This window comes from Podarcis tiliguerta, assembly GCF_965153285.1.
Source record: "Podarcis tiliguerta genome assembly, chromosome: 1".
In the NCBI taxonomy this organism is placed as follows: Eukaryota; Metazoa; Chordata; class Lepidosauria; order Squamata; family Lacertidae; genus Podarcis; species Podarcis tiliguerta.
The window spans coordinates 96,384,234-96,409,955 of NC_139534.1; the positions used below are offsets into that span (position 1 = coordinate 96,384,234).

General features: G+C 39.1%; 1 protein-coding gene across 4 annotated transcripts in view; it reads right to left on the reverse strand.

The window, feature by feature from the left end:
• Positions 1-5,083: 5,083 nt before the first annotated feature.
• Positions 5,084-25,722, reverse strand: part of CDIN1 (CDAN1 interacting nuclease 1) — a 119,463-nt gene continuing 98,824 nt past the window's right edge. For 3 of the 4 annotated variants that reach the window (XM_083453394.1, XM_083453397.1, XM_083453396.1), the window contains one exon: positions 5,084-8,128. In XM_083453394.1, coding sequence (XP_083309520.1) covers positions 8,014-8,128 — 115 coding nt within the window. In that variant the 3' untranslated portion in view covers positions 5,084-8,013. The remainder of the gene's footprint in view (positions 8,129-25,722) is intronic. The other variant, XR_014514424.1, reaches the window with a different exon arrangement.

Consider the following 25,722-nt stretch of genomic DNA (forward strand, 5'->3'; position numbering starts at 1 on the left):
TTTTTTTTCTACAACCAAGCAGTGTATAATTTTAATGAAATAAATAAATTAAACACAATAAACTAATGCCTATTATATTTTTATTATGTTGCAATTAACATTATTTTCCCTCCCATTTTTCCATCAACTTAATAGCATCGATTGAATGAATGTAAAGCCTGATTTAGCTTTGCAGAAATGCTTGCACACTCCCCAGTCTCAAACTTTTCTCCTTCAGTACAGCCAAACTGGGAGAGGAGAGGGGAGATAGGAGCATGTGAGTCCAAGCTTCACACAGTCTTGTTCCTGTAAGAGTAAACACGATTCAGCACTCCCAGTGTGATGATTGCCTTAAGTCAGGAGTCTTAAGGAGTCTCTTTAAAGTTCCCCATAGGTCTCAAATAAATCTGCCCATATCATGTCTTTCCAAACATAGGGCATACATTTCAATATTGTCAGGATTGCACCAAAAATTATTGGACCAAACTGAAACAGTTAAGGCTTCAAAATGAGTCCACCCCCTGTAATATGGAAAAGTTTAGAGGGGACTTTTGAATCTCTTTGATCAAGCTTTGAAATAATTTTACTGGATTACCATTGTACTAAAAGCATAATTTATAGTAGCTGACCTAAGCTGCTCTTTGTATAAAAGCCATATATTAAACAATGGCAGGAAAGCAAAAAATGCAACAGGAACTGAATCTGCTCTGTTTATTATTTAGCTCATAATTGCATCTTCCTTATTTAATCTTTTGAATTCTGGCATGGTCTTAATAATAAGGGTTCAAATAATGTTTACTATACACAGGAGGGAAAGCCTTGAGTAATACACCCTGTACCTTCAAACTTTGTGCAGCATGTGACCTTTCCTTAACCCAAGAAGGCCTGTTTTATAAAGATCGTACTAGATAGCTCCCCTATAAAGCGTAATTTGCTGCCAAGCACCACTCTTAGCCATCTTTGTTAACATTTCTGCATACGATTTTTTAAAAAATCTTTTCCCACAGCAGTTCCAAAAAGCCAAGGTTGGCACAAGCCTATCCACTGGCTACTTCTGAGCAAGTTAACCAGAACGAGAATCTACAGTGTAGATGATTGCATTTACAGCAGGTATCTTCAACCTATCTTCAACCCACTTTTAACCCAAACATGTGTTTCGGGATGCATTTCGAATTATTATTTTTTAACCATATATTTGCATGGAGGTAGTGCTCCTGTTGTGACCCACTTTGAATTAGGCTGTAACCCACTAGTGGCTCCCGACCTACCGGCGGAAGACCAGTGATTTGCAGTGATCTCTGCCCTTAGCAATATGGATCAAGCTCACCCATTCTGGAGCCTAATTTCAAAACACAAGAATACAGACAAGGGCCTACAGCTCTCCTAAGGATGTTGCTTTATCCAGTACAATGGGTGCTGGTGACACATTTTTTTTTGTCAGGGTGATGGAAGGGCATAATGGGAGACAAACTAGAAACCTGCTGCCAAAGATTTGGCTGATTAGTTCAAATTGTTATGTGAAATTTAGCTGCTACATGTTTCCAACAGATGCATTGCCTCTAGTTAGGGTTGCCAGATCAGATGACTGCAGTAGGTTTATTGCCACCACTGAGAGAATCCTCCTGTCACGGTATATAGTCTCAAGTTCACAACCCTTTTCTTCCCTGGGCTCTTTGGCCCATAATTCTCAGCAGTGCTTTTTTCTAAAAAAAATGTTTAAGGGTACTCTCATTTTGACTCAAGAAAGTCACCATTTTATAGTTCAAATCAGGAAAAATAAATACAGTGGTACCTCTGGTTACGAACTTAATTTGTTCTGGAGGTCCGTTCTTAAACCATTCTTAACTTGAGGTACCACTTTAGCTAATGGGGGCTCCCTCTGCCGCCGCGCTGCTGGTGTGCGATTTCTGTTCTCATCCTGAGGTAAAGTTCTTAACCCAAGGTACTACTTCCAGGTTAACCCAAAATGTTTGTAACCCAAGGTGTTTGTAACCCGAGGTACCACTGTACAGTAAATGGACAAAAGTACAAATATTCACAAAATGTTTAGGGGAATGTGGACCCCGGCATCCCCCCAGAAAAAAAGCACTGGCTACAGCTAGTTTCTCATTGGATTCTCCTTTTCTTGAGTTCCATGTTTCTACTAGCCTGTGTTTTCCCAGTTCCTCACTTTCCCCTGCATAGCCTACTTTGCCGCACTTTCTCAAGCCATCTTTATTCTTGGCCAGCTTCCCTAGTGGTCATGTCTCCTCTAGCCTCATCTTTCCCCTTAAGCATTCTCTGATCTAGGCTGAACCATGGGCCTCTGTTGAACAGATGTGTAGGAGATTTGGCTACTGCATCATAAAGACTCTTGTATTTGTGGTAGAATTTGTCCCAGGAAGGCAAGTGTTGAAAGTTAATGCACAAAGAATACTATGGGAAAGTGAATAAACAACACTGGCTTAATATGATTCAGAGTGAATCCCCCCCCCCCCCCAAAACCAGTGTTTTCATGTGTGTTGAGAGCTTGCAAATGTAGCCTCTCAGAAAGGCTACCACATTCACCTCTATGGTGCAGACTATAATATCTGCACATTGTCCAGTGTGTACGGGGTCTCTTCCCATTTAGGTCAATGGGGTAGGTCAATCCTCTGGAGCTCATATGGATTCCTGCATCAATCAATATGTGTCCAAAATAAAGAACATCCTGGAGCTCTTCCTTCACACTCTCTATCTTCTAGCATCCGTTGCACATTTAGTTTTGGCATTCATTCACTGACATAAGTAAAAGAACAAATAGATTTTTATCCTTCCCTTTGGCTTCCAGAATAGCACTAGGGCAACTCCCAGCTTCATTTCGTTAACAGTCAGCACAGATGGAGGAGGGCTGGTCTTGCAATTTTGATTATCTTCTCAGAAGCCCAAAAGCTGACACTGATTCAAGATTTTCATTCTTGCTGTTTATTTATTAAAATCCTTTATAGACCACATTTAAATGAAAAATTACCTAGGTGGTGTAAAACGCAACACCATCAACTGAAGCATGGAAGATGTGTGTGCATAACTATTGCTTTATATTCTGCAAACTTCTGGATGAGCAGAAAAAGAAACAGGGCCACAAAATGATGCATGCACATTTCCCATCATCTACCGTATTTTTCGCTCCATAAGACGCACCTAGTTATTAGAGGAGGAAAACACACAAAATATTCTGAATCAAACGTTGTAGTAAACTATTTAAAGAAGCAAAGTGGGCGGCTCCTGTCTGCTTTGCTGCTTTAAAGCAAGCCTCAGAGGAGGGAAGGAAAGGGAGCCATGGGTCCCGTCCGTCCCTCCTCCGCTGCTCGCTTTAAAGCAGCAAATTTAAAGCAGCAAAGCGGGCGGCCCCTGTTTGCTTTGCTGCTTTAAAGCGAGCCAGAGGAGGGACAGACGGAGGCCATGGCTCCCCTTCCTTCCCTCTGTGGCTCGCTTTAAAGCAGCAAAGCGGACAACAGCCGCTTACACATCCCTCCTCCGTGCAGCATTCACTTCATAAGACACACAGACATTTCTCCTTACTTTTTAGGAGAAAAAAAGGGCGTCTTATGGAGTGAAAAATACGGTACCTCATCAATGGAAAAAAATACAACTACAGCCAAACCTCGGATCCCAAATGCCTATCTTTTGGGCTCCCAAACGCCAAAAACCCAGAAGTAAATGCTCTGGTTTTCAAACGCTTTTTGGAAGCCGAACGTCCGGCGCAGCTTCTGCTTGAGTGCAGCAAGCTCCTGCAAACAATGGGAAGCCGCGCCTTGGTTGTTGAACATTCCGGAAGCCAAACGGGTTTCCGGAATGGATTATGTTCAACAACCGAGGTTTGACTGTACATCAGCCACTGCCATGCTCATTCCTACACAGAAGGAATTTGAACCTCTCCTCTGTTCAGAATTATTGTGGGTGTCCAATTCTGGCATCCAATGAAATGTGGGCATTTTTGAGGGTGTGTGTTCACTGCAGGAGAGGCTGAGCGTGTGCAAACAGTGACACAACAGGAGGAGCAAATGAACTCTCATGCATTGTGGATTCCTAAGGGAATGTCTACTGAGAACTTTTGCAGCTGCCATTGGAGGCACTGGTGCGCACACTGCCACTTGTGGGTGCAACACTGGTGACCCCTGTGTAATTAGGGTGTTTGGTTTTGACTAGGGAGCCCTCCATTCAAATTGTGGAGGATCCTACTCAGACACAAGGCTTGCTCGGTGAGTCGCAGGTTTCCCCCCACTCTTACCAGTTTGTTGAGAGAAAACTTCATTATGCCACTGAGAATTCTGAAAGAGTCTTAATCCGAACCGAAGAAGTCACTCGTCATCACTATATCCCCCCCCCCCAATATCTACTTAATTTTAACTCCACTTTCCTCTCCATTTTAGGAAGATCTCCCACCCCCAAGAATAACAGAAAGGTAATTAGCTGAGCCTCTGGCAACTGAGAATGAGCCCATGTGTGTCCATGTCTCATTATTGATGAACCAAAGATTTCCCTTTTATCTCCATATTGAACTCATTGCACACAAATGCAGCAGTTTCTATGGCTTGGGGAAAGGCCTTTTTACAGTGTTTGTAAGAGCAGATGCTTGGTAAGTCTATATATGCCAGTGAGAACATCATTCAGTTTTATGCCCACTTCTGTTTTCTTGCTTGGCATAATTCATTAGCACATTCTGCAGAATACTCTCTCCATAAAACTGGATTTGGCTGTAATGTTAAGGTTCTAATGACTATAGCATTGTAAAAAAACACAATAGGTTTTTTTAGCTGTTTTTTTAAAAAAACCACTTATAATTGATGTGTATATTTGATAAGGAAAAAAATACACACACATTATTATTTTGCAATAGAGCACCATTTTTAATTTATCAGTTTTTAAAATAATTTTGCTGATGGTAAGCCTGTGGAAGGAGAATTACCGTAGCACAGTTCGACAGCAAGTCTTTATGATTTGCTTCATGCTATTTTTAAAATGATTATATGGGCTCATTTCTAAATAAAGTCAAAAACTTTGATTGAAGACACCAATATAGTCTGCCAACCTGTTATGTCACAACGTTATGGAGGGGTATAAATACTAAGATACAAGCACCTCGTTTATTTATCTTTCCTTAACATAATTTAATGTAAGATTCAAACAAAACAAAGATTAGATGGGGCTTGAGCAGGATTTTCAACATCTGTGCAGATAAATTTAATTTATTCCAAAGACAGGGAGAGAGAGAACTACCGAGCCATCTTATAAAGGCTGCTGTTGCAGATTACTTCACACAACAGAATGCAGCTGTACCACCTCAAGCAAATCCAGTTTTACCCTTAAAACCTCCCCCACCCCATTTAGACAACCCTCATCTTCAGTTCTGTATGGGAATAAAGCTGGAATACTATTTTATTTTCACCTTTTGAACAAGTTTTACGTACACCAGGCAGTAACACCCTGAATATTACTTCTGTGTCGTACCAGTAAGTTACACACTACAGATTTCTTCTGCCATCTTTTATGTGCAAGCAAACCTACAGACTTGTTGCAGTATGTTAAACATAAATGAGTTACAGCTGCTTGAAATAAGGTCTTGCTGAAAGTTTAGTATTTCAAAGAAACATACCTCAAAAACTACAGGGTCCTCTGCAAAATAGGCAAGCTATGGTCTACTCTAGGAAAAACACTGAGATTCTTCTGCTGGAAGTGGATGATGGAGGGGGCAGGAAGAAACAAATGTTATTTCTTTTAATACAATGAGATTTTCCCATTTTCATTTTAAAAAGCAGCAAAACTGAGTGAACTCTGGGGAAAAGGTAACTTCACGATTTGGTCTGCCCTTTTGACCTAGATGTCTCACAAGCTCTGCTCCTGGATCTGATCAGGGTGTGTGTGTAGAGTGTTTCAGGGGAAGGATTGCTCTTATTAAGGGCAGTGTGGGAGATTGCAGTAGAACATAACTATGCATGACTGCTAGTTGGTGTATTAAGGGGTTAAGGATCACAGAGTTGTATTGCTAGATAGATTCAGTTTGATCATACCCCCCTCTCCTCTGGAAAGGAAGTGAAGCTTCTTTCCTCTTCCTTATCTCTCTATCTCTGCATCGTGTAATCAACCAGGATGGACATGCTTAAGCTAGCTCCAAGCTTAGAATGCATAATCGAAGTTGTCCTGCTGTATTTTCTACCCAAGAATGTTCTGTCTGCATTATCATTGCTGCTGCATGGAACAATGCATGGCCGAGACCTTGAATATCTGTAAGTAAATCATTTTAAACTTACTTCTGTGTGTGGCCTGCTCATAGCAAGAGGAGTAGAAAGAGGTTAGCTGCTGCGTGCAACTGAACTGGTTAAAACGTTTTAGCAACCTATATTCCTAACCCTATATTACTGCTTAACTTTTGTGAGTTTAATCTCTGCTACTGGGGCTCTGTCTCTGCAGGAGAGTGTGCAAAGTCCCGTGTTTTGAATCCAGGCATTTCTGAACCCAGCCATTTTCTTTAGCCCCTCCCCATGCATGTGGGTCATAGAAATTCATATTTAATTCCCCACAGCCAGAACTGCCACTACCACTGCTGGCTGTAATTGTAAGAACTTGTGTGCTGGAGCTTGCATTTTCCTCCTCCCTATCATTCCTTTTTCCTTGTGTGTTATGTCTTTTTCGTTTGCGAGTTTGAGGACAGAGCGTGTTTTAGGAATGATTTTTGTAAGATGCTCTGAGATCTTTTTTGCTTAAGGGGAAGGTATAATTGTGATAAACAAATAAATGAATGAATAAATGTGTAAGCAGAATGTTGTCTTTCCTTGCTGAGATGAGTATATAAAGATATGAGAATGTTAGTGACCGGCAGAAAATATATAATATGAATGTGGGTAGGACCAGTTTCTGTAGCAATGGAAAGAGGCTTATAATAGCTTATCAAGAGTATGAAAAGCAGTGATAATTATATTTCTTCCATTTCCTTCTCCATGAAAGTGGAATATACATGATGAGCTTTGAGTACTTGTTGGATGATGAACTGAGGACTTCAAATAGGCTATGGGAGTGCAGGAGGCATCCACTTAGGGTTGCTGTAGCCTGAATAGTTTTATATGCTTGTGAGCATGACCATTAGGTATTGAATTCATATCCAAGGGTAATATATCAGGTACATAGCTCTGATTCTCAGTCATCTCCACAGCATGTCCAAATAAAATCTTTGCCTTCACACTGTTACCGAAAAGATCTTTCTAACACAGATTGCCAGGCTAAGACTCAAGCTCTAACAATGCCCACTTTATTCTAAAATATTAAAATGTCCATTACAACTTATATATACTATAAATATTTCTTGACTTTTAATTTCAGAATCGGACAAATGAAACATTTTTTTGTAAGAGAGAATAGCATTTCTACAATTATGCTATTGCTTTTAACAGCATGAAATGAGATAAATACCAGTAATTAAAATTTACATTAAAAGGGTCAACTGTCTGGCTCTGTGCCCAGAAACCCTGGAAGTTCAGAGTTAAAACAATGTATTGCCAGATGACTTGCTTCCCTAACCTATACGAGCCTGTAGTAGCTTGGCACAACATGACCATTTAAGAATGGAATACTTAAGTTTGTGTTAGCTAGGTTTTTAACATTTACCAGAAAAGAGGCTTGTGTGACAGAATACATTTTTTTAAAGTGACTTCATAACTGGGAGGAAAACTGAAAGCCACACCTTTCAGCCTCCACATTTCTTCTTTTGTTCAAAGTGCAAGGAGAAGCCATCCGGAAGGAAGAAAGATTACGGCTATCTATAAACTGTTTGACAGAGACAGAAATGCTGATAATGTTTGGGCTGTGTCTGTATTTTTTGGCTGCTTGCATCAGCAGAGGGTTGAAGTAAAGCAGAGACCCTTGATGTGTTTGTCTAAAGTAGTAGTAGTGTGATCCTGGGCTGGAAGAGTTCACCTGAAGTTCAGGGCAGATGTTGCCAGTAGTTTATAGTGCAGGAAAGTAAAATTGCTTCCGGATTCGCCTTTTCCTCTCATTTTTTCTATCACCCCCATGGAAGTCTCAAAGAGTAACTATGTCTGTAGGGAAGCAGTCTTTGAGCAAGATACCACGATTGCGATGACAGTCCAACTCTTCGATAAAGCCATACCAATAGATAACTAGTCCGGGACCGAATCTAGGGTAAAAAAAGAAAAGACCAGACATTATTAATGAATAATCACACCAACAAGAAGAGCATAAAAACATGTGAAGCTGTGACCTATTAATAACTCTGGAAACAGGCCATGGAAAATGAGCAGAGCGCTTTACAGGTATTGAAGATAAAGCACGTTTAAACGAAAGGCTGTGTTTAATCTTTCAAAGGATCTCCAAAGATTCTTACTGGACAAACAAATATTATTTGTTATTTCCTTGAATATTAGTTAATAATAGTCAATAAGAACTTGTGGCTGAACACTGCATGATTTTTAGAGGAGGCTCTATATTATTTTGCTTTCCACATGTTCCAGCCCTGATATTTCATGATTAAGAAAAGGGAAGAGTATGAAGAAGAATTCAGAGAGGAGCAAAGATTTCAGTATTGCACAATGCTTACTATTATTTGTAATAAAATCTCTACAATGAGGAATTGCGCAAGAAACTATCAATGCAAAAACACAGTTCATCACAGGGTTGTTTTTTTTATTCTAAAACTCTCCTGCTTGTGCCTTAGAAATTCCTCAGATATTACTAAGGCTGACTGATCCCTACTAGGCCATCTCAGGAAGTAGCCCCATGGCCTATTTTATCCATCAGGAAGTTCAGACCCTCAGGCTGGGTTCATAAAGAAGTAATCACTATCAATCATTGTGTAGTGATATGTTTTGCACATCAGTTTCACGTTTTTCCTACTGAGAGCACTTAATTAAAGGGAAGCACTACTTTTGGTATAGTATTGCAAGAATTTTACAGTGAAATCATAAATTATGAATGTTAGGTTAGTAAAAGGATGTCTAAAAACAGAACAGCCTTCTATAGTCTAACGTTACACCAGGCTGTACAACACAAGGCCAGAAAGCTCTTCCCTTCTCCCTTTCTGTGATTTATTGCATGGCATAGTGAACTTGCCAAAAACAACAGTACAGGATGAGCTGTTAAGAGACTGTATGTGCAAGGTCAGTGGAATGTCATATAATGGTTTGTACACGGGTCTGAATTCACACCAACATGGCAGTCAGCTTTTGTTAAGGGCCTTAATTATAATGGGGATGTCTCAAGAGAGCCATAACAATTTAAAAGTCCGCCAAGTCAATAAAACATATTTAAAAACGTGGGCAGAACCAGGCTGGCTTCGTTGGGATGGTTCTTTCCAACACTACAATGGAAGGACCGTTCCACAGATGTCTAATGAATAATGAACAAAAGCGACAAAACCTAGTGGACTTCTTTTACCATTCTGATTAGACAGAGGACCTTTCTTATATTCAACTGCTTAATTCGGCCATCTGTGGATTTATAACCACTGCCTTCCTATGCTTTCAGAAGCAATTGCTGTGTATAGCATCTTTCACTCTAAAACCCTGGGTGTTTTAGAATGACAGGTGCTATGTAAGGACTAGTGTTGCAGATTTAGCTGTGTTAAATAATTCTTTCGAAATGGTGATCGGCAGTAAAACCAGATTATAGTGGCCTACAATAGATCCTCTCTTGTAACCGCAAACCATGGTTTGTGGTTATGTTTCAACTGGCCCACTGAATCAACTGGATTTCTGTATTTTATGCATTAATGTTATTATTCCTTCAATGCCGGACAGGATGTATCTCATAACACAATGTCTCCATAAATCAAAGGTAGCATATGTGTAACATCCATACAATCTCTATTCTAATTCCTTGTTCAAAAAGACTTAAGTGAAGTACTTAAAACCAAAATTAACTTGTTGGCACATTTAACATTTGGCACTGACTATCAGAAACTCCTGCTGCTAAGCACTAATTTCTCTCTCATTAGCTCGCAGAATCGGAAAATCACAAACAATGCCAGTAGTTAATTATTGCTGCCTTAATTTGAAAAGTCATTTAACCTTTTTTCCCTTTTGTGTCAACGGGAAGCAGTAAAGAGGTCAAAGATAGAAGCAAGAACCACCCTTTTTAATTTGAGACTCACCACCATTTTTCATAGATGCATAGATGTGATTTGTGAAGAACCCAATTCAGGGCTGCAAATTATAGAGTAAGTGCAGAAACTTATTTATAGATTAATTATACGGTTAAACAAATTGGTGACCAACCTTCCTTTTGTGATCACTTTAAAGAAAGTTAGGCTGAACGGAAAATGTTACAACTATTGCTCACTGTGATGAAATCAGAACATAAGAAGAGCCCTGTTGGATTAGACCAAAGCTCATCTAGACCAAATGCCTCTGGGAAGCTCATAGACAAGGCATGAGGGCTATGGCGCTCTCTTAAAAAAAGAAAACATGGAAACAACCCAGGAAAGTCTTTGGAATCCAAATCCAGTGTCAAAACAAGAGACTCCTGTCTAAAAAGAAATGCGTTTCATAGGCCATTATGCTGGAGCAATGTGATTTATTTTGAAAGTCCAAGCATTAATCAGTGAAGAAATCAACAATGTTGGAGAAATGACCTTTTTCAGACAGTTATTAGACTGTGCAATGTAAAAACCTTTTAGTTTTTACTCGATGCTCCTATTTAAGTGCAAGGAACAAGTGGATTCCTCTTGTTCCCAACTCCAGAAAATAAGACCATTTTCCACAATCTGTCTGCAGTCTTGTAGCCCATTTCCTAAACCATTTATAAAGCAGGCTATAACACACACACACACACACACACACAAATGTTACCTTCAAGGCATTGTACAGATTTATACTTTCTGGTCAGACTTGTTAAACTGGGGGCTGAACACCAATGGGGTAGAAGGGGGCACTAGAGTTTTTATACTTGGTAAAAGAAAATAATGGGTTATATGTATTGACCATAAATTTACTGAGTAGCCTAATCCACGAGATGCTGTACATACTATTTAAACCTTTTAAAAAAAATACTCAGGTGCAATTCCCAGAGAAAATGGTTACCTTAAGAGTTACACTGAAATGCAAACAATTAGCTAAAGTATATTTGTCAGAAGACTGGAAAATTTACAGATTGCCGTGAGCAGAAATTCAACCATTATGGAAGCAATCCAGCACATTGATTTAACCAGATATTACAATTATATTGATTGTCGGAGGATGCTTTCATAGAATCACAGAAGTGTAGAGTTGTCCAACCCCCTGCAATGCAGAAATCTCAACTAGATCATACATGACAGATGGCCATCCAACCTCTGCTTAAGAACCTCCGAGGAAGGAGAGTCCACAAACTCTTGTGAGAGTCTGTTCCACTGTCGAACAGTTCTCATTGGGTCCTACCCTCCAGAGCAGGAGAAAACAACCTTGCTCCATCTTCCGGCCCTTAAGATATTTTAAGATGGTTATCTTATCTCCTTTCAGTCTTCTCTTCACCAGGCTAATCATACCCAGTTCTCTAAACTATTCCTTACAAGGCTTGGTTTCTTTGGGTTTATGTTTCCTAAATATCTTTCCCAACATGCCGCACAGCAAATTGCTTTGGAAAATGAGGGAACTTTTAAAATCAGTTTATGACACAGCTTGGCTGTATTTCATAAATCCAGAATCCTACTGAGAGCACCCTTGTATGTTTGCTACATTGTTTGCTACTATATGTGACCAATCCTGTCTCCCGGATACTTGCAAAAATGTGGTTAATGTGTGCATTCATTAATTTTGTGCATATACAATACATTGAACACTGTGTACAGGTAACTGTGAAACGTTACTAATAATTGACAGATTTATCTCATAATGTAATGGAAATTATTAGCTGTTGAAGACAGATGTAACATTAAAAGCACCAAGAGCTTAGTCCTTAGCTGTGCTTCAAGGCATTTTTCACAACTGAATTTTGTGGACCAGCGAATTGAACACTGGTTGAAGCCTGTCAAGTCTTGCTCTTTTGTGCCTACCAACCTGCTTGCCAGGTACTACTGTCTCTGCCTCCATTTGAAGCTGGTGAAAGATTGCAAAGTGTCTTGCACTGCAGCCAGGCTCATGGTGTTTTCAAACACTTTTACGTATTTAGTAGGTTTGAAGAAAGGAATACATAGTTTTCTACACATTATCATATATCTGTTGAATACAGTTTAACTCAAATGCACTATTGCGTATGCAAAAAAAAGGATGTTTTATTTGTGTGGCAACAATTGGAGCATTAACAGACTGTAGGAATGCTGCAAGTCCTTTTTTCTGGCTTATATATAACTCAAAGCAATTGTTTATTTTGTGGACATTAAAACCATCTACTATTTTGGTGGTTATTGGGGAGTTTAAAATGTAAACTTAAAACTGTATACAGTGGTACCTCGGGTTACATACACTTCAGGTTACATACGCTTCAGGTTACAGACTCCGCTAACCCAGAAATAGTACCTCGGGTTAAGAACTTTGCTTCAGGATAAGAACAGAAATTGTGCTCCGGCGGCACGGCAGCAGCAGGAGGCCCCATTAGCTAAAGTGGTGCTTCAACTTAAGAACAGTTTCAGGTTAAGAACGGACCTCTGGAACGAATTAAGTACTTAACCCGAGGTACCACTATACTGAGAAAAATTGACACAACAGTGGATGAGAAATATGGATTATGTGAAAAGCATTTAAAATACATTAATCATGTTCACATTGAATCATTCCAAACTAAGAAACTAGCCATCCAACACATAAAGGGCATGAACCATCTATGGCTGCCTAGGTGGGAGATGATCCTCATGGGGTTTTTAAAACTCAGTTTCAAATCAGTTCCCCTGGGTGAGGAACGTACACTGCTGGGAGGAAGATGGCCCACGATATGCTAATTGAGACAGGAAGAACAAGATAGGGCTCCCATCCACAGATGACCAGACTGGCATTTGAATGTTACTTCAGCTTCTTCCACTGTACCTGTCAGCAGCTGACTAGCTTAGGGGATGCAGAGCAGGCCACAGACCTTTGTCCTCTGACAGGGAGCACTGCAATTTGTTCAGTCAACTGGAGGCCAATGCATAGGCTCATTAGACTCACTCTTTCCTAAGGTCCTCTTCAGCAAGATACTTGACACTGCTTCTCTCCCCCCCACCCCAAACTCTTGCCAGTTTGGAAGCTCCTTTCATATCCATTTGCCTTGGATCTCCACACCCAGCCATGGCAATGTATGATCTTGAGATGCTTTTATCCACCTTGTGGTTTAGATGAAGAAACTCGGCATTTAATGAGTCTAAATGGCTTTGGTGCAATAAAAAGGATTTGCCAAGGAATTATAATAGAAGCCCACGTTAATTGTAGCCTCACGTCCTATGCGCTCAGTAATATGGGCTGTACATAATAAAAATCACAGGATGGTTTTCAAGATCCTTAGCTTACTAATCTTTTAAGTGGTGATGGTGAGATAAGGACTAGCTAGAGAGAACTATGCGCAGATTATGATTTTCCTTACTACTTGCATAAGAAAAACAGAGCAAAAAACTCACATCAGAGTGAATTCTACCTTTGAAAAGAATTCTGCCAAATGGCTGTTTCATGAGTTGTACGTAAAAATATAATGTTCTCTCTACAAAGCTCTTATCTTCATTCCAAATCTTTCATGCCTATTAACCTATTCTGGAAAGGCTGCAAGTAGGGGGGAAGCCTTCTATTGTCTAATTCCCCCAAGATCCAAACTATACATCACCATTGAGAAGAATTAGAAGCAAACATTTAGTTAAGCTTGAAACTGACGGACTTAAGAGGAATGCCAGGCTGCAATCTGCCAGGGTGACAGAAAACATGAGACAAGCTATTGAGAAAGGTTAACCTGAGGTCCAGACAGCCAAAGTGCTGGTCAACTCATCTTGCCATTAGGTGATTAATAGTTGTTTATTTTTAGGGCTTGAACTAACAGGCCATCCTGGGGCCAGTGCAAGATGATATCTGAATAATCTCTGGCTGCCTTGTGCCAGAAGAAATCTTTTCTTTTTTCAGCTGTTGATCTGGCTGCAGTCCTTGCCAGAACAGTGAGATGTGCCAAAGACAAAATCTCTCCCACTACATGTGTCATACTGAGGTGTCACACACCCAAAAGGTGACTAGGTGGCTAGGCCTCAAGTAATTAATTCTTTATTGAGAGCCTAGGCCAAAATAGTTTTTGCTACAACCTCCTTTTCCTGAGGTCATTCCTTCTTCTAGCCAGAGAAAGTATTCTACCTGCTGGTCTTTCATGACTGATCTTAAAGAGACAAGGCTCAACAGACTATGTTAACACCTCCATCCCTGCAACTGTTTAGAACAAGGTTTCATAAGCACTTGTCTAATTCATCTCTTGTTGTAAAGTAATAATTTATTTAATAGTCCAATCTATCTATTGACATAAGGCAGGCATCCATGCTATGTTGTTTTATATACCTATTGACAACTTTTTAAATTTTATTTCAGCAAGCCTATCCATATATATGATTTGGTTGCCTACATTTGTTTTAACATTTTTGCTGATTTTATCTGTGTTTTAGCTGATAAAAAAACAGATTTGTGGTTTTTATCTACAACTTTGCAATGTACCCCAGAGATTCGGCCTTTGATTAAGCAGTTTATAAATCTTTTCTAAATAAATAAATCAGGCAAAGTTTAAAAAAGGCAAAGTTTAAAAAAAGATGATTTGCATCACTTTCAAAGTAATAATAATAATAATAATAATAATAATAATAATAATAATAATAATAATAATATATTATTTATACCCCGCCCATCTGGCTGAGTTTCCCCAGCCACTCTGGGCAGCTTCCAATCAAGTGTTAAAAACAATACAGCATTAAATAATAAAATATTCCCTAAAGTAGAAGGGTAACACTACAAAATACTAATTGAGTGTAAGAATGTCATAATAGCCTGTTGGATCCGGGCAATGGTTCATCTAGCCCAGCATCCTGTTCTCACAGCGACCAAGCCCACAAGCAGCATTAGAGCACGAGAGCGTTGTCCTCTCCTGTGGTTTCCTGCAACTGGTATTCAGAAGCATTATTGCCGCCAACTGTAGAGAGAGAGCCACCATCTTAGTAAGCACTGATAGCCTTTGCTTGAGAAACAGGATACAAATCAGTAGCGGATGATGTGTTGGGGCTGTGCCCCTTACCTATTCTCCGACTGGCCAAATGGCTGGTGCATAACAGGATGGAGACAAAGAGGGGCCAGGTGAACGTGAGGTTGTTGCAGTGCTAACATGCCAATGGAGCCAATCTGGTGCTTCTGCCTGTGTGTTTGCACTGCACCAAACTCTCTGCTTACTTGCCCATCTCCATCTCAGCATGCAGCTGCAACTCAACCAGGTAACAACCCAGCACAACCCCGCTGCCTGCTACTGCATACTACTGTAATTGAGCAAAATGCAGTCAAGATTACACCAGCATTTTTTGACAGCCAGGTGATTCAAGAGCTAGCAAATAAGGGGGGAGCGGGAGCTGTGGCCTTTCCTATGCTATCGGACTTGCATCAGCCCCTGTCAGCATGACCAATGGGCAGGGATGATATTATATTTGAAGGAAAACAACATCTGGAGGGCCACAGGTAAATAGAGGCTTTCATCAGAAAAAAAAACTCAGTAGGAAAATATTATTATTATTATTATTATTATTATTATTATTATTATTAATTGAATTTATATATCACCCTATACCCAGAGGTCTCAGGGAGGTTCACATAACAAAATCAAAATATAAAACCAGAAAATATATCATCAAAATAAATCCACCCGTTTCAGTAGCAAAAGCTATTACTCTCACAAGTTTGGATGTGTAGAGATCACACTTGCATTTCAAACCAGTGAACTTGGCAAAGCAAAATGTTTCTTTGGGTTTAAAATGTCTTTTGAGACAAAAAGTAACTGATAAAGGGGCAAAATCTTTCCTTGAAACTCCACATGGATAAACAGGATTCTCATTTCTAAACCTGTCAGTCTTTGACTTTCTACCTGCTCTACTTTTACATTTACATTTTTAAAGCATATTTTAAGAGCATGCCTAATAGATTAAGCATTATTTTTAACTAAGTTCAAAGGGAAGAAAAAAAAAAACCCTGCAGCTTTGCTCGTGCTACCTGATTTCACTATGGCAACAGGAGGAAAATGGTAAATTCTAGAGATTAAAAGAGCTATAATTCCAGTTGAAGGAGTAAAAGTAAGAATTACAATTCATTTGTAATTCCAGGTAATTTACACCACCTTTGAACTATTAGTTAATTCTAAGAACCTCATTTTCCAAGCATGGAAACTTCTAAGATATTACACAAAGTGGATTGAGAAGTTTGTTTGATTAAGCATTGTTTTCTCTTTACTGTATTTATTTGCTCTGGCTTAACACATAAGTATTTATGTATGTGCAAATTTATGGAAATGTTCGCTCTAGAAAGGCTTTTGCTTTTAAATACTGGTCTTAATAAAATACTTAGGAGATGATAATCCAAGGGATGATGGATTTTAGGATGTTTTCTTGATCACATAAAATGAAACCACTAAAAATTTTCATGGGATCTTGTGATTCTCAGGTAACATTCCCTTTAGCATTTTATAACTCATGGGTAAATTAGCTTTATTTCAGTGTGGGCCACAAAGAATTCTGTACCGTGGGTGCACTAAAAATAGAATGACAAAGTGTCAATAGTGGGATCATTCTGGCTACTTATTAAGGTATTTATATCTTGCATTTTTAGAAGGCGAACAAGCGCTAAGAAATAGCTAACAGAAAAGGATGCTAAAAACAACACAAGACTAAATAAAACCACTAACCCCAACCACTAACTGAACAGTTGTAAAAGAGAGAGACAGGCAGAGAGCCTAAAACAGATATTTTGTCAAGGGAACACTAGAAGAAACTCAACAAAAATAGGCTAGCAGAACTTGATGCTACTTTTCTATGTACAAGGATATTTTTTCTGTGTGTGTGTAGTATAATTTTTAAATATTTACTTTATATTTTGTTGCGCAATCCACTCCCACCACAGGAGTGGTTATGTTAAGCCTGTTGGTTATGTTGGGAGCAAGGGCCACTGTAAACAATAGCACTTACTACTGAGTAGACACATATAGAATTGGTGTGTTAAATGTACCTCATGGTTTGTGTTAAAACACACACACACACACACACACACACGGTTAAATAATTTTTCTTTGTGCAAACATCTAGGCATCAAATAGTATTTCAGACTGAAACCAATGTGTCACAAAAGTCAGTTACAAAACACCCATTTAAGTTAATGGTTCAGGACCAAATATAGCCTAAATATGACTGAATGTATGAGGGCTGTTTCATACTAGGAAAAATCCTTTCAAGATATACTCCACTGGTTTGGCCCAACTGTGATGAGGATAGCAGCTGCCATTAAATAAACAAATCCTTATGTTAATAGGTTAAGTGCTTGGCTATGCCGTTGATAAATGTGAAGCTAATATAATCAGTGGCAGTAAGAAACCATACAATTGGCTGTTGGCAGAGCTAATCAGAGCTTCCAGTTTTCACAAGGGTAAAGTTTCAGAAAGATGTCGACTCTAGGCCTTTTGACCTAGATGAGACTTTGGACATGCCAGCCTTGTGTTCTGGTAAGCAGGCTGGAACTTGGAGTGCAAATCAGTACCATGTGCCCTTCACTAATAGAACACATGGCTTTAAAATTAAAATGCAATGTGATCGAGTGCTTCGGGATATTTTAACAGTCAAAAGAGAATGTGGCCAGATAAAATGCTTAGGTCACATCTTTTATGTCCCCTTCCCCACTTAAAAACCTGGACAAATTCAATTGTATTGTATTTCTTTAAAATCTGCTGGAAAAACAAAAAGTTCAGTTAATTATTTCATGGTTGATTGTCTGGAGGAAACGAGGATGTTGTGTTTTTCTCTACAACATATGCCACCTATTAGATAAATAGGCTTCACTACATCCAACTAACAAAAAAGAAAAAAGGGGAAATGACTTTGCAAATACATAAATGTAATAAAAACGGCAATAATATATACATAATTATTTTTTTTCTAATATGCTACATTTGTATTGGAACAGAATAATGGACACACACACTTCATCTGTATCTATCTACACAAACACACGCAAACTAAATAGATGTCTATACACACCTACTAAATATCGTTAATCAATAGTTTTATTCCAGCTCTGAAACAGAGGCTGAATTCATAAATTCTTCTTCAGATAGTGAATTCAGTTCTCAAGTGACAATATGGTTGTAGATGAAAAATGAGAGGGATGTATCAGCATCTTTGGTGGAATCCTGGGGCCTGCAGAAGCACAAAAATGTTTAGGAAATAAAACTCCGGGGGGGGGGGGCAGCTCAATGAAGATTGGGCTTAGCGGTCAGACAACGCTGAGTTACACTGGGTCAGTTTCTACATGGCCTCTATAAACATATTTCACAGTTGAGCAAAATGTTCTGATGCTTCTAGTCTACTTTTTTGTCATTCCCAATGGGAGACAGCACAACTAATCTGCAGAGGACTGAAAGAGATATTCCCTGGGATGGGGCAGTGGTGTGTCACTGCACACCATAAGCTGCAATCTCAAGAGCAAACCATGGACAACATGCTAAGCCAAACCATGGCTTAACTCACAGGAGCACAACAGCAGGAGGAGGGGAGGAAGAGCAAAATTGCTACTGTCTCTGTTCCAGGAGCCCACATGCGCTTGTGTTTGCACTAAGCCATGGTTTGGCGTAATGTTATGTCAGACTGGGCCAGTACAACATGAACATGTGAGACTGATACTGAAGCACTTATTTAAGGGCTCTGGAGCCAAAGCGGTAAGAAGGAAACAGCAACTATGGTGGCAACGGTGCTGCATTTTTAAAAAATTCTGAAGATTATTCATGAGAATCAAGTTAGCATGACCAAAACAGAAAGCTAAGTGAAGGAAGTTCACTTGGCCAGACAGAATGCTGGACTTAGATGTGGGTTCAAAATCTTTGCATAGCTCCAAAGTATGCAATTAAGTAACTACTGTACAGGACAAATACAAAAAGAATGAAAAAGCACTTAGTAATGAAAAAGCCTTTAAAAATGCTATAGAAAAAGAGGGATAATTATTAGTGAGACCTACATTGCAGTATGGAGTGCTCCTATTCAGGGTTCCAGTGAAGCAGGTTCATATTCTATTTCCTGATACTGCATTTCCCCTCGCCCTTCTCTCTGGTTTTCCTTCCTCTCCCACCAATAGTTGCCAGCATTTGCTGGCCACTGAGCATTCTCAGTCCTCATTGGGGTGTTTTGGGTTCTCTCACAGGGCTCCCCTCCCCTTGATTTTATTTTTTATTTTTGGTAGTTTGGACTTTGCCCAAGCCTGTTGATACCTCCTTATTGTATGTGGATTGTGCCAATTTGGTTATATCAATAGTCAGAGGATAAGGCTGCTCTTCGGTATATAGGATAAATACATAAGCAAATATAGATGGCTGCTGATTGCTTTGGGAAAGTGTTCACTAAATCTAAGGAAAGTGGTAAAATGAGAATCCAGATCAGAATATACAGCCAAAGCATACAAATGACAGATATATAAAATTACTCTGTATTTATCAATAAATGAACGTCAAAAGAATATATAAAAAAATAATAATTAAGGGAAATAAGGGGGAAAGTAAGATTATGATAATCTCAAAATATAAATAGTTCAGATTTAATAATTCTATTTAATGTTCCAGTCTTTCAGCAAAACATTAAACAAATGCTAGTTATTTTTGTGGTGTAATTAGTTATACATGTCTGTAACCACAGGTATGCAAACCATAAAAATTGGAATGTAGTTCAAGAAAAAAAGCATCAGGAATTGACCCTTAATAATTAAGAAAAAAGAAGAAAAAAGAAAGCTTTGAATAAAACACAAATGAGAAAGTTGCAGTCCACCACTCTGTGTTAACACCTCTGGCTTGTAATGGATGCTATCACAGGATTACTATCCAGATTTTGTTTATTTTTCAGTATATTGGGGGTCTGAAAACCATGCTGTCTTACACTTCTGTTACTCTGTAACCTTAACTATTATTCCCACTGTGTAAAAGCAAAGCACAAATTTAAGGTGACAAAGCACCAGTTGGCGGATGTGAAGTACACTACGAAAGCACAAACCTCTAAAAGCTGCATAACCATTATGAAATAACTGACCTATATGAAACTGCTACCATGGTTCACAAATTTATTGTCAGGTTCCAGCCTCTAGCTGTTCTCTGATTGTTCTAAATACTTGACAAACTGAAGCCTTTTCACTTTCCGTTGAAATTGCCTCATCTCCCTGTCAGAGCGCCATGGGGGACTCCATTACTTTTCCGACTTCTTTCCCCTACTGACAAGTCATTTAGCTGGCTTCTTGTTGTGAAGGCTGTCCATGTCAAATTAGCCAGGGCCCCTATTGTCCTTATTACCACTCGAAAAGCCATCATGAGTAATGCTACGGGGTCCCTCAGTTGTCATCATTTGTCAGAAAGAAAGGGAGTGTGGTTACATATAGTTGACAGGTAATTTCAGTGTCTACAATTACCCCAATTAGTCTTGTCATAAACAATTCGATAAATGCACACCAATACAAACAGATAAACACACCAAGGTCTCTCACTATTAATGTTGTGTAATGGGTAAATCAGTGATATAGTGCTATATTTTATTTATTTCTTTAAACTATCCTCAGCTGTACGCTGGCAGTTGCTACCTGGTCAGCACAAATTGTACTATCTACTTTCATTAGCTCATCACTATCAGAGAATAAGAAAGGCTGTGACAAAATTCATTTGGGGGGTGGGGAGGAAAGGGAGCAGATTGCCTAAAGCAGGTGTTATAACAAAGATAAAACAAAGGTTTTCAGTTCAGCACTGCCGTGCCTTTAGAAGTGATTATGTTAAAAAATGGAAAAACAAGAAATGCTCTGGAAAGAGAGGGAAAAATACATTCGTTCTGAAATTAGAAGCACCTGATTTTTCAGCTCAGTTGGTGGTGTGACATATATTTAACAACATGTATTAAAGGCTGATACTGAGAACCAATTATTTCACTCATGGTATTAGCACTATGTTCTTCAGATATATAATCTAAAAGTGTAAGAGATACACCCCAAAAACACCCAAATATATCATTCTTCCAACAGACCTGATAATTTCTGAATTTAGAACTATTTGGCTACAAGTTTAATAAGTTCAATATAGCTGACAGTGAGTGATGTTATGATTTTACTAACCAAACCCTGTCAGTACCAATTTCTGTTTCATAATGCAGTACGTATCTGTTTTAACACAGCATACTACAATGCTACAGTGCTGAATTAAGGACTATGAAGCTTATTCCTGAGCACCGTACAAAAAAACTGTCCAAATCTCAGCTTCTCTTGAGTCTGCTGCACCCTGTCTATTTGCTGACCGCAGACTTAAGTGACGGGTGGAGAACCCAACAGAAGTATGTTGTTGTAGGAAATTGCTTTTGGCAACTATTTGTTCAAGCTCAAGATTTTTTTTTTTAACCAACACTAAGAACCCAACAGAAAACAGGACAGGTCTCCCTAATGAGTAATCTATTTTAGCACAGTCTTGTCTAGGCATGACAGTTTACTGAGAGGCTTGAAAAACTCGTAATTACCAGTGTTACAGGGCAATTAATGTATATTACACTGCACTACTCATGGCAGCAACTGTCATTTTCTCAATAAAAATGAGTACTCTTCAGCTAAAGGTGACATTAATTGGGACTTTAATGACTATGCAGAGGAGCTGAAGCCAAATATGAACAAAACAGCGATTCAATGAGCAACTTCAGAAACGAGAAAATTGTACTAAAATGAGATTAATTGCTGTTTAGAAAAAGGAAAGAACCTAAAAAGCTATTAAATTGCAGGGTTTGGGTGCCCGGGTGATGGTTGTGATGTTAATCTTGCATTCTCACAGCAGGCAAATATTCACTAAATTCAGAGCCTTTTGACAGCAGGAAAAATCATGTATGCTTAACTTCAATCCATCAAAAATATATTTCAGCTTTTATCAGTGTTCTAAATACTTCTGCAATTTCAAAAATTACTGCTCCATTCCTTGGCTGTCATCATGCAAATGTGAACACTGTCAATATTGCTGTGAAAAATTCCTCGGCTTCAAAAGGCTTACTTTGGTGATAAAGAAAGAAAAATGTGAAGATTAGAATTGCAAAACACACACTACTAATATAACAGAAAGCAAACAATAGGAATGTAATATTTAAATTGTGGAAACTGCTAAAATAGAAAATGATGGGGTGTTTGTATATGTGTGTGTGCATGCGCGAGAATGCCAGTGAAAAATAATTTCTGAAAATTTTTGATAGCCTATACATCCATATAGCTAATTACTTATTATAAATAATCAGGACATAATTTTGCTACTCAACTTCAGGTGATACAATTATTAAAGCAGTTCTATGGTTTCTAAAAACCTTTACCCCTTCCACTTAATACTTGAAGCAATTATATAATTGCTTTTCCTCATAGCTCTTTCAACTGTCATGATGACTGTATACATAAAACATTGCATTTAAACTCTGACATATAAGAGGGATAAACATAGGTCTGACTTCCTTTGAAGTTTTGTCTTCAGAAACTAGAAATTTTAAAACAGAAAATTAGTTTAGCTATTGAGTGAGGCATATGGATTCTTTACATGTGTTAAGCTTTATGCATACTTGGAAATAGCTGCAGCATTCAATAGAAAAGCCCTGGCATTATGGTATTTCACAACTTCCTTTTCTATAATCAATTCTGTTTGTTCTGCATTTTAATAATTAAACAGCTATCTCATCTATAAACCTAAGGACACACACATATTCTTCTGGTCCTATTAAAGAACTGCATCCAATAAATGCCATAATAAAGGAGTTTCTAAAAGCAGTAGTCTCTCTCTCCCTCTCTCATGTTTTCCATTAGTAAGGTTTTAACCATTTCACTGCACAGTTATGCAAAGTCTAATTGGCCAGCGGTGCATGCAGAAAGAATGCCTAAATAATGTGTTTATACACGATTGTATTCACTTGTATCCTACACAAAGTAGAGCCACAAAAAAGAATGAATCTAATTTAGCCATGTCCATTAAACACAATGGGTCTACTTTGGGTAGGACTAGCATTGAATACCATCCACAATGGTGTGGTATTCTGTTGTAACCTAAAGAAATCCACAATTCCCAAACTCTTTTTTGGGATGCACCTGTCACTTCTTCCTCACAAATCCACCTCCATACTCAGGTGTCCTGTACTTATGGTCACTATGGGTGCTTCTGATGATATTACGGTCCATTAGTCTGCTGATATTGATAAAACCTGAGGGCAAATCTAGCTTTTGTGCAAGAGAAATTTAAGTTCAGTCCAGGTACTAAGAAAAAAGTCCTGAGCTAAGCACATGTTATCAAACATACTTAACTTTGACAGTGTTATCCTATACTTGTCTATTTAGGAGTAAGTCTCAGCTAGTTCAGTGCGGCTTATTCCTAGTAAAGGGGGCTACAATAAAACACGTAACAAAGAGAACAACACAAAAGTAAAATCCATTTAAAAGCAACAGCAGAAGATATCACAAACACACACATCTTAACAGGAAGCCAGGGACGGGACGATCCATGCTTTATGGGAGCAGCTCTTCTATGCTATTAGTGTAGCCACTGAAAAGGACCAAGACCAACTGTGGGGCAGCTCCAGCAAGCATGGCCAATGGGAGTTTCAGTTTAGCAACAACTGGAGGGCCAAACGTTCCCCATAACTGGTGCCATGCTTCCGACTTCCTAATAGTTCTTGGCTCACCTGGCTATATGACCAAATGCCCACGGAAACAGATTTCTCAGATGGTCGGAGCTACAAAAGCAATGTCTGCTTTTCTGCCCCCCTCATCCCCAATGCAGCACCCTTTACCCTCCCAGAGGCCTCTTCTGAGGTTCAGTAGACAGTTGGATACAGTGCAAGGGTTAGCATGGGAGGAAGAATCAGGACAGAAGAAAGAAAGTAGTTCCTCCCACAGCACATACGGAATTTGCTCCCTGAAGATGTTTTGATGGTCGCCAACTTGCATGGCTTTAAAAGGGCTTTAGATAAATTTGAGGAAAATGGATGCTATTCATGATGTCTAAGAATTGGTGGTGGTATGTCTCTGCATACTAGTTCTCGGGGAGCACAAGTGGGGAGAATGCTATTGCGCTAATGTTCTGCATATGGGCTTCCTGTAGACATCTGGTTGGCCACTGTGAGAAGAGGATGTTGGACTAGATGGGCCTTTGGCCTGATCCAACAGGAATCTTCTTACTTGCAGTAAAAAATCAATCAATCAATCCCAGTCATACTTGTGTATGAAAAATACAAGTATGCATTAATGAATGTTGACTACTCTTTATGTAGAAAATGATAATATACTAACTGCATAAAGATTTAAAGCCAAAAGAGAAGAAATGGGACAGAAGTGACACAGAATGGCAAGATAAGTCTCCCATCTGCCTGTCAGGATACAAATGTGTGAGGCCGAATGACTACTATAGTTTGGCCTTCTTTGCATACATTATGAAATAGCCTTAATTAATTGTATTAATGTACCTCCCCCACTGCACAATGAGATTTCTGAACTGAGAATTGAGGTATGAGGGGGAGGGGGGGATCTTTTTTTGCTTTTTTATTTTGTAAGTGCAACCTGTTTGCTATTTATTTTGTAAGTGCAACCGGTCATATCTAGGGATATGAATTTCATGAGGAGGAGGAGGAGGAGGAGGAGGAGGAAGAAGAAGAAGAAGAAGAAGAAGAAGAAGAAGAAGAAGAAGAAGAAGAAGAAGAAAGCAATACAGATATAAGCGAGCATTTATTTTTATAGGTGTGATCGCGTCATATGTAGAAAGGACAAAACTTGCAATTAATTGTAACCTATTAACTATGTTTTGAAAATACAGGGTTGCATCTGTTTGTACAAGCTGCCTCTTCCCAGCTTCTGTGATTCCCCCTTCCACAGCCATTCTTGACCTGTATCCTATTCCTTTTCTGAAGGTCTACTCTGGATGCAACCCAGACTATTTAAGATTGGTTCAGAAAATTCACAGTGCATGCCTAACCATGTCTACTAAGAAGTTAGTCCTACTGAATTCTCTTTCTCCCAACCTTTATTAGGCATTACAGATCTAGATCTTAAAACACGCATATACCATTATATATATATATATCAGCCCATTATACCTGAAGGAGTGTCTCCACCCCCATCGTTCTGCCCGGAAGCTGAAGTCCAGCGCCGAGGGCCTTCCGGCGGTTCCCTCATTGCGAGAAACAAAGCTACAGGGAACCAGGCAGAGGGCCTTCTCGGTAGTGGCGCCTGCCCTGTGGAACGCCCTCCCATCAGATGTCAAAGCGAACTACTTGACATTCAGAAGACATCTTAAGGCAGCCCTGTTCAGGGAAGTTTTTAATGTGTGATATTTTAGTGTATTTTTGGTTTCTATGGAAGCCGCCCAGAGTGGCTGGGGAAACCCAGCCAGATGGCGGGGTACAAATAATAAATTATTATTATTATTATATATAGTAACAGCAATTTTCATTGGAGTGTCTTCCTGCTAAACTGTGCCATTCACTACTCTAAGAGATACTATTGACAGAAACTCAGCCACCCTTGCAGTTACCTCCGGGTTAATATCAGACAGGTAGAATCTGAAATTTTCATTGTGCCATGATGTTAAACCACCCTTCTGAATTTAATG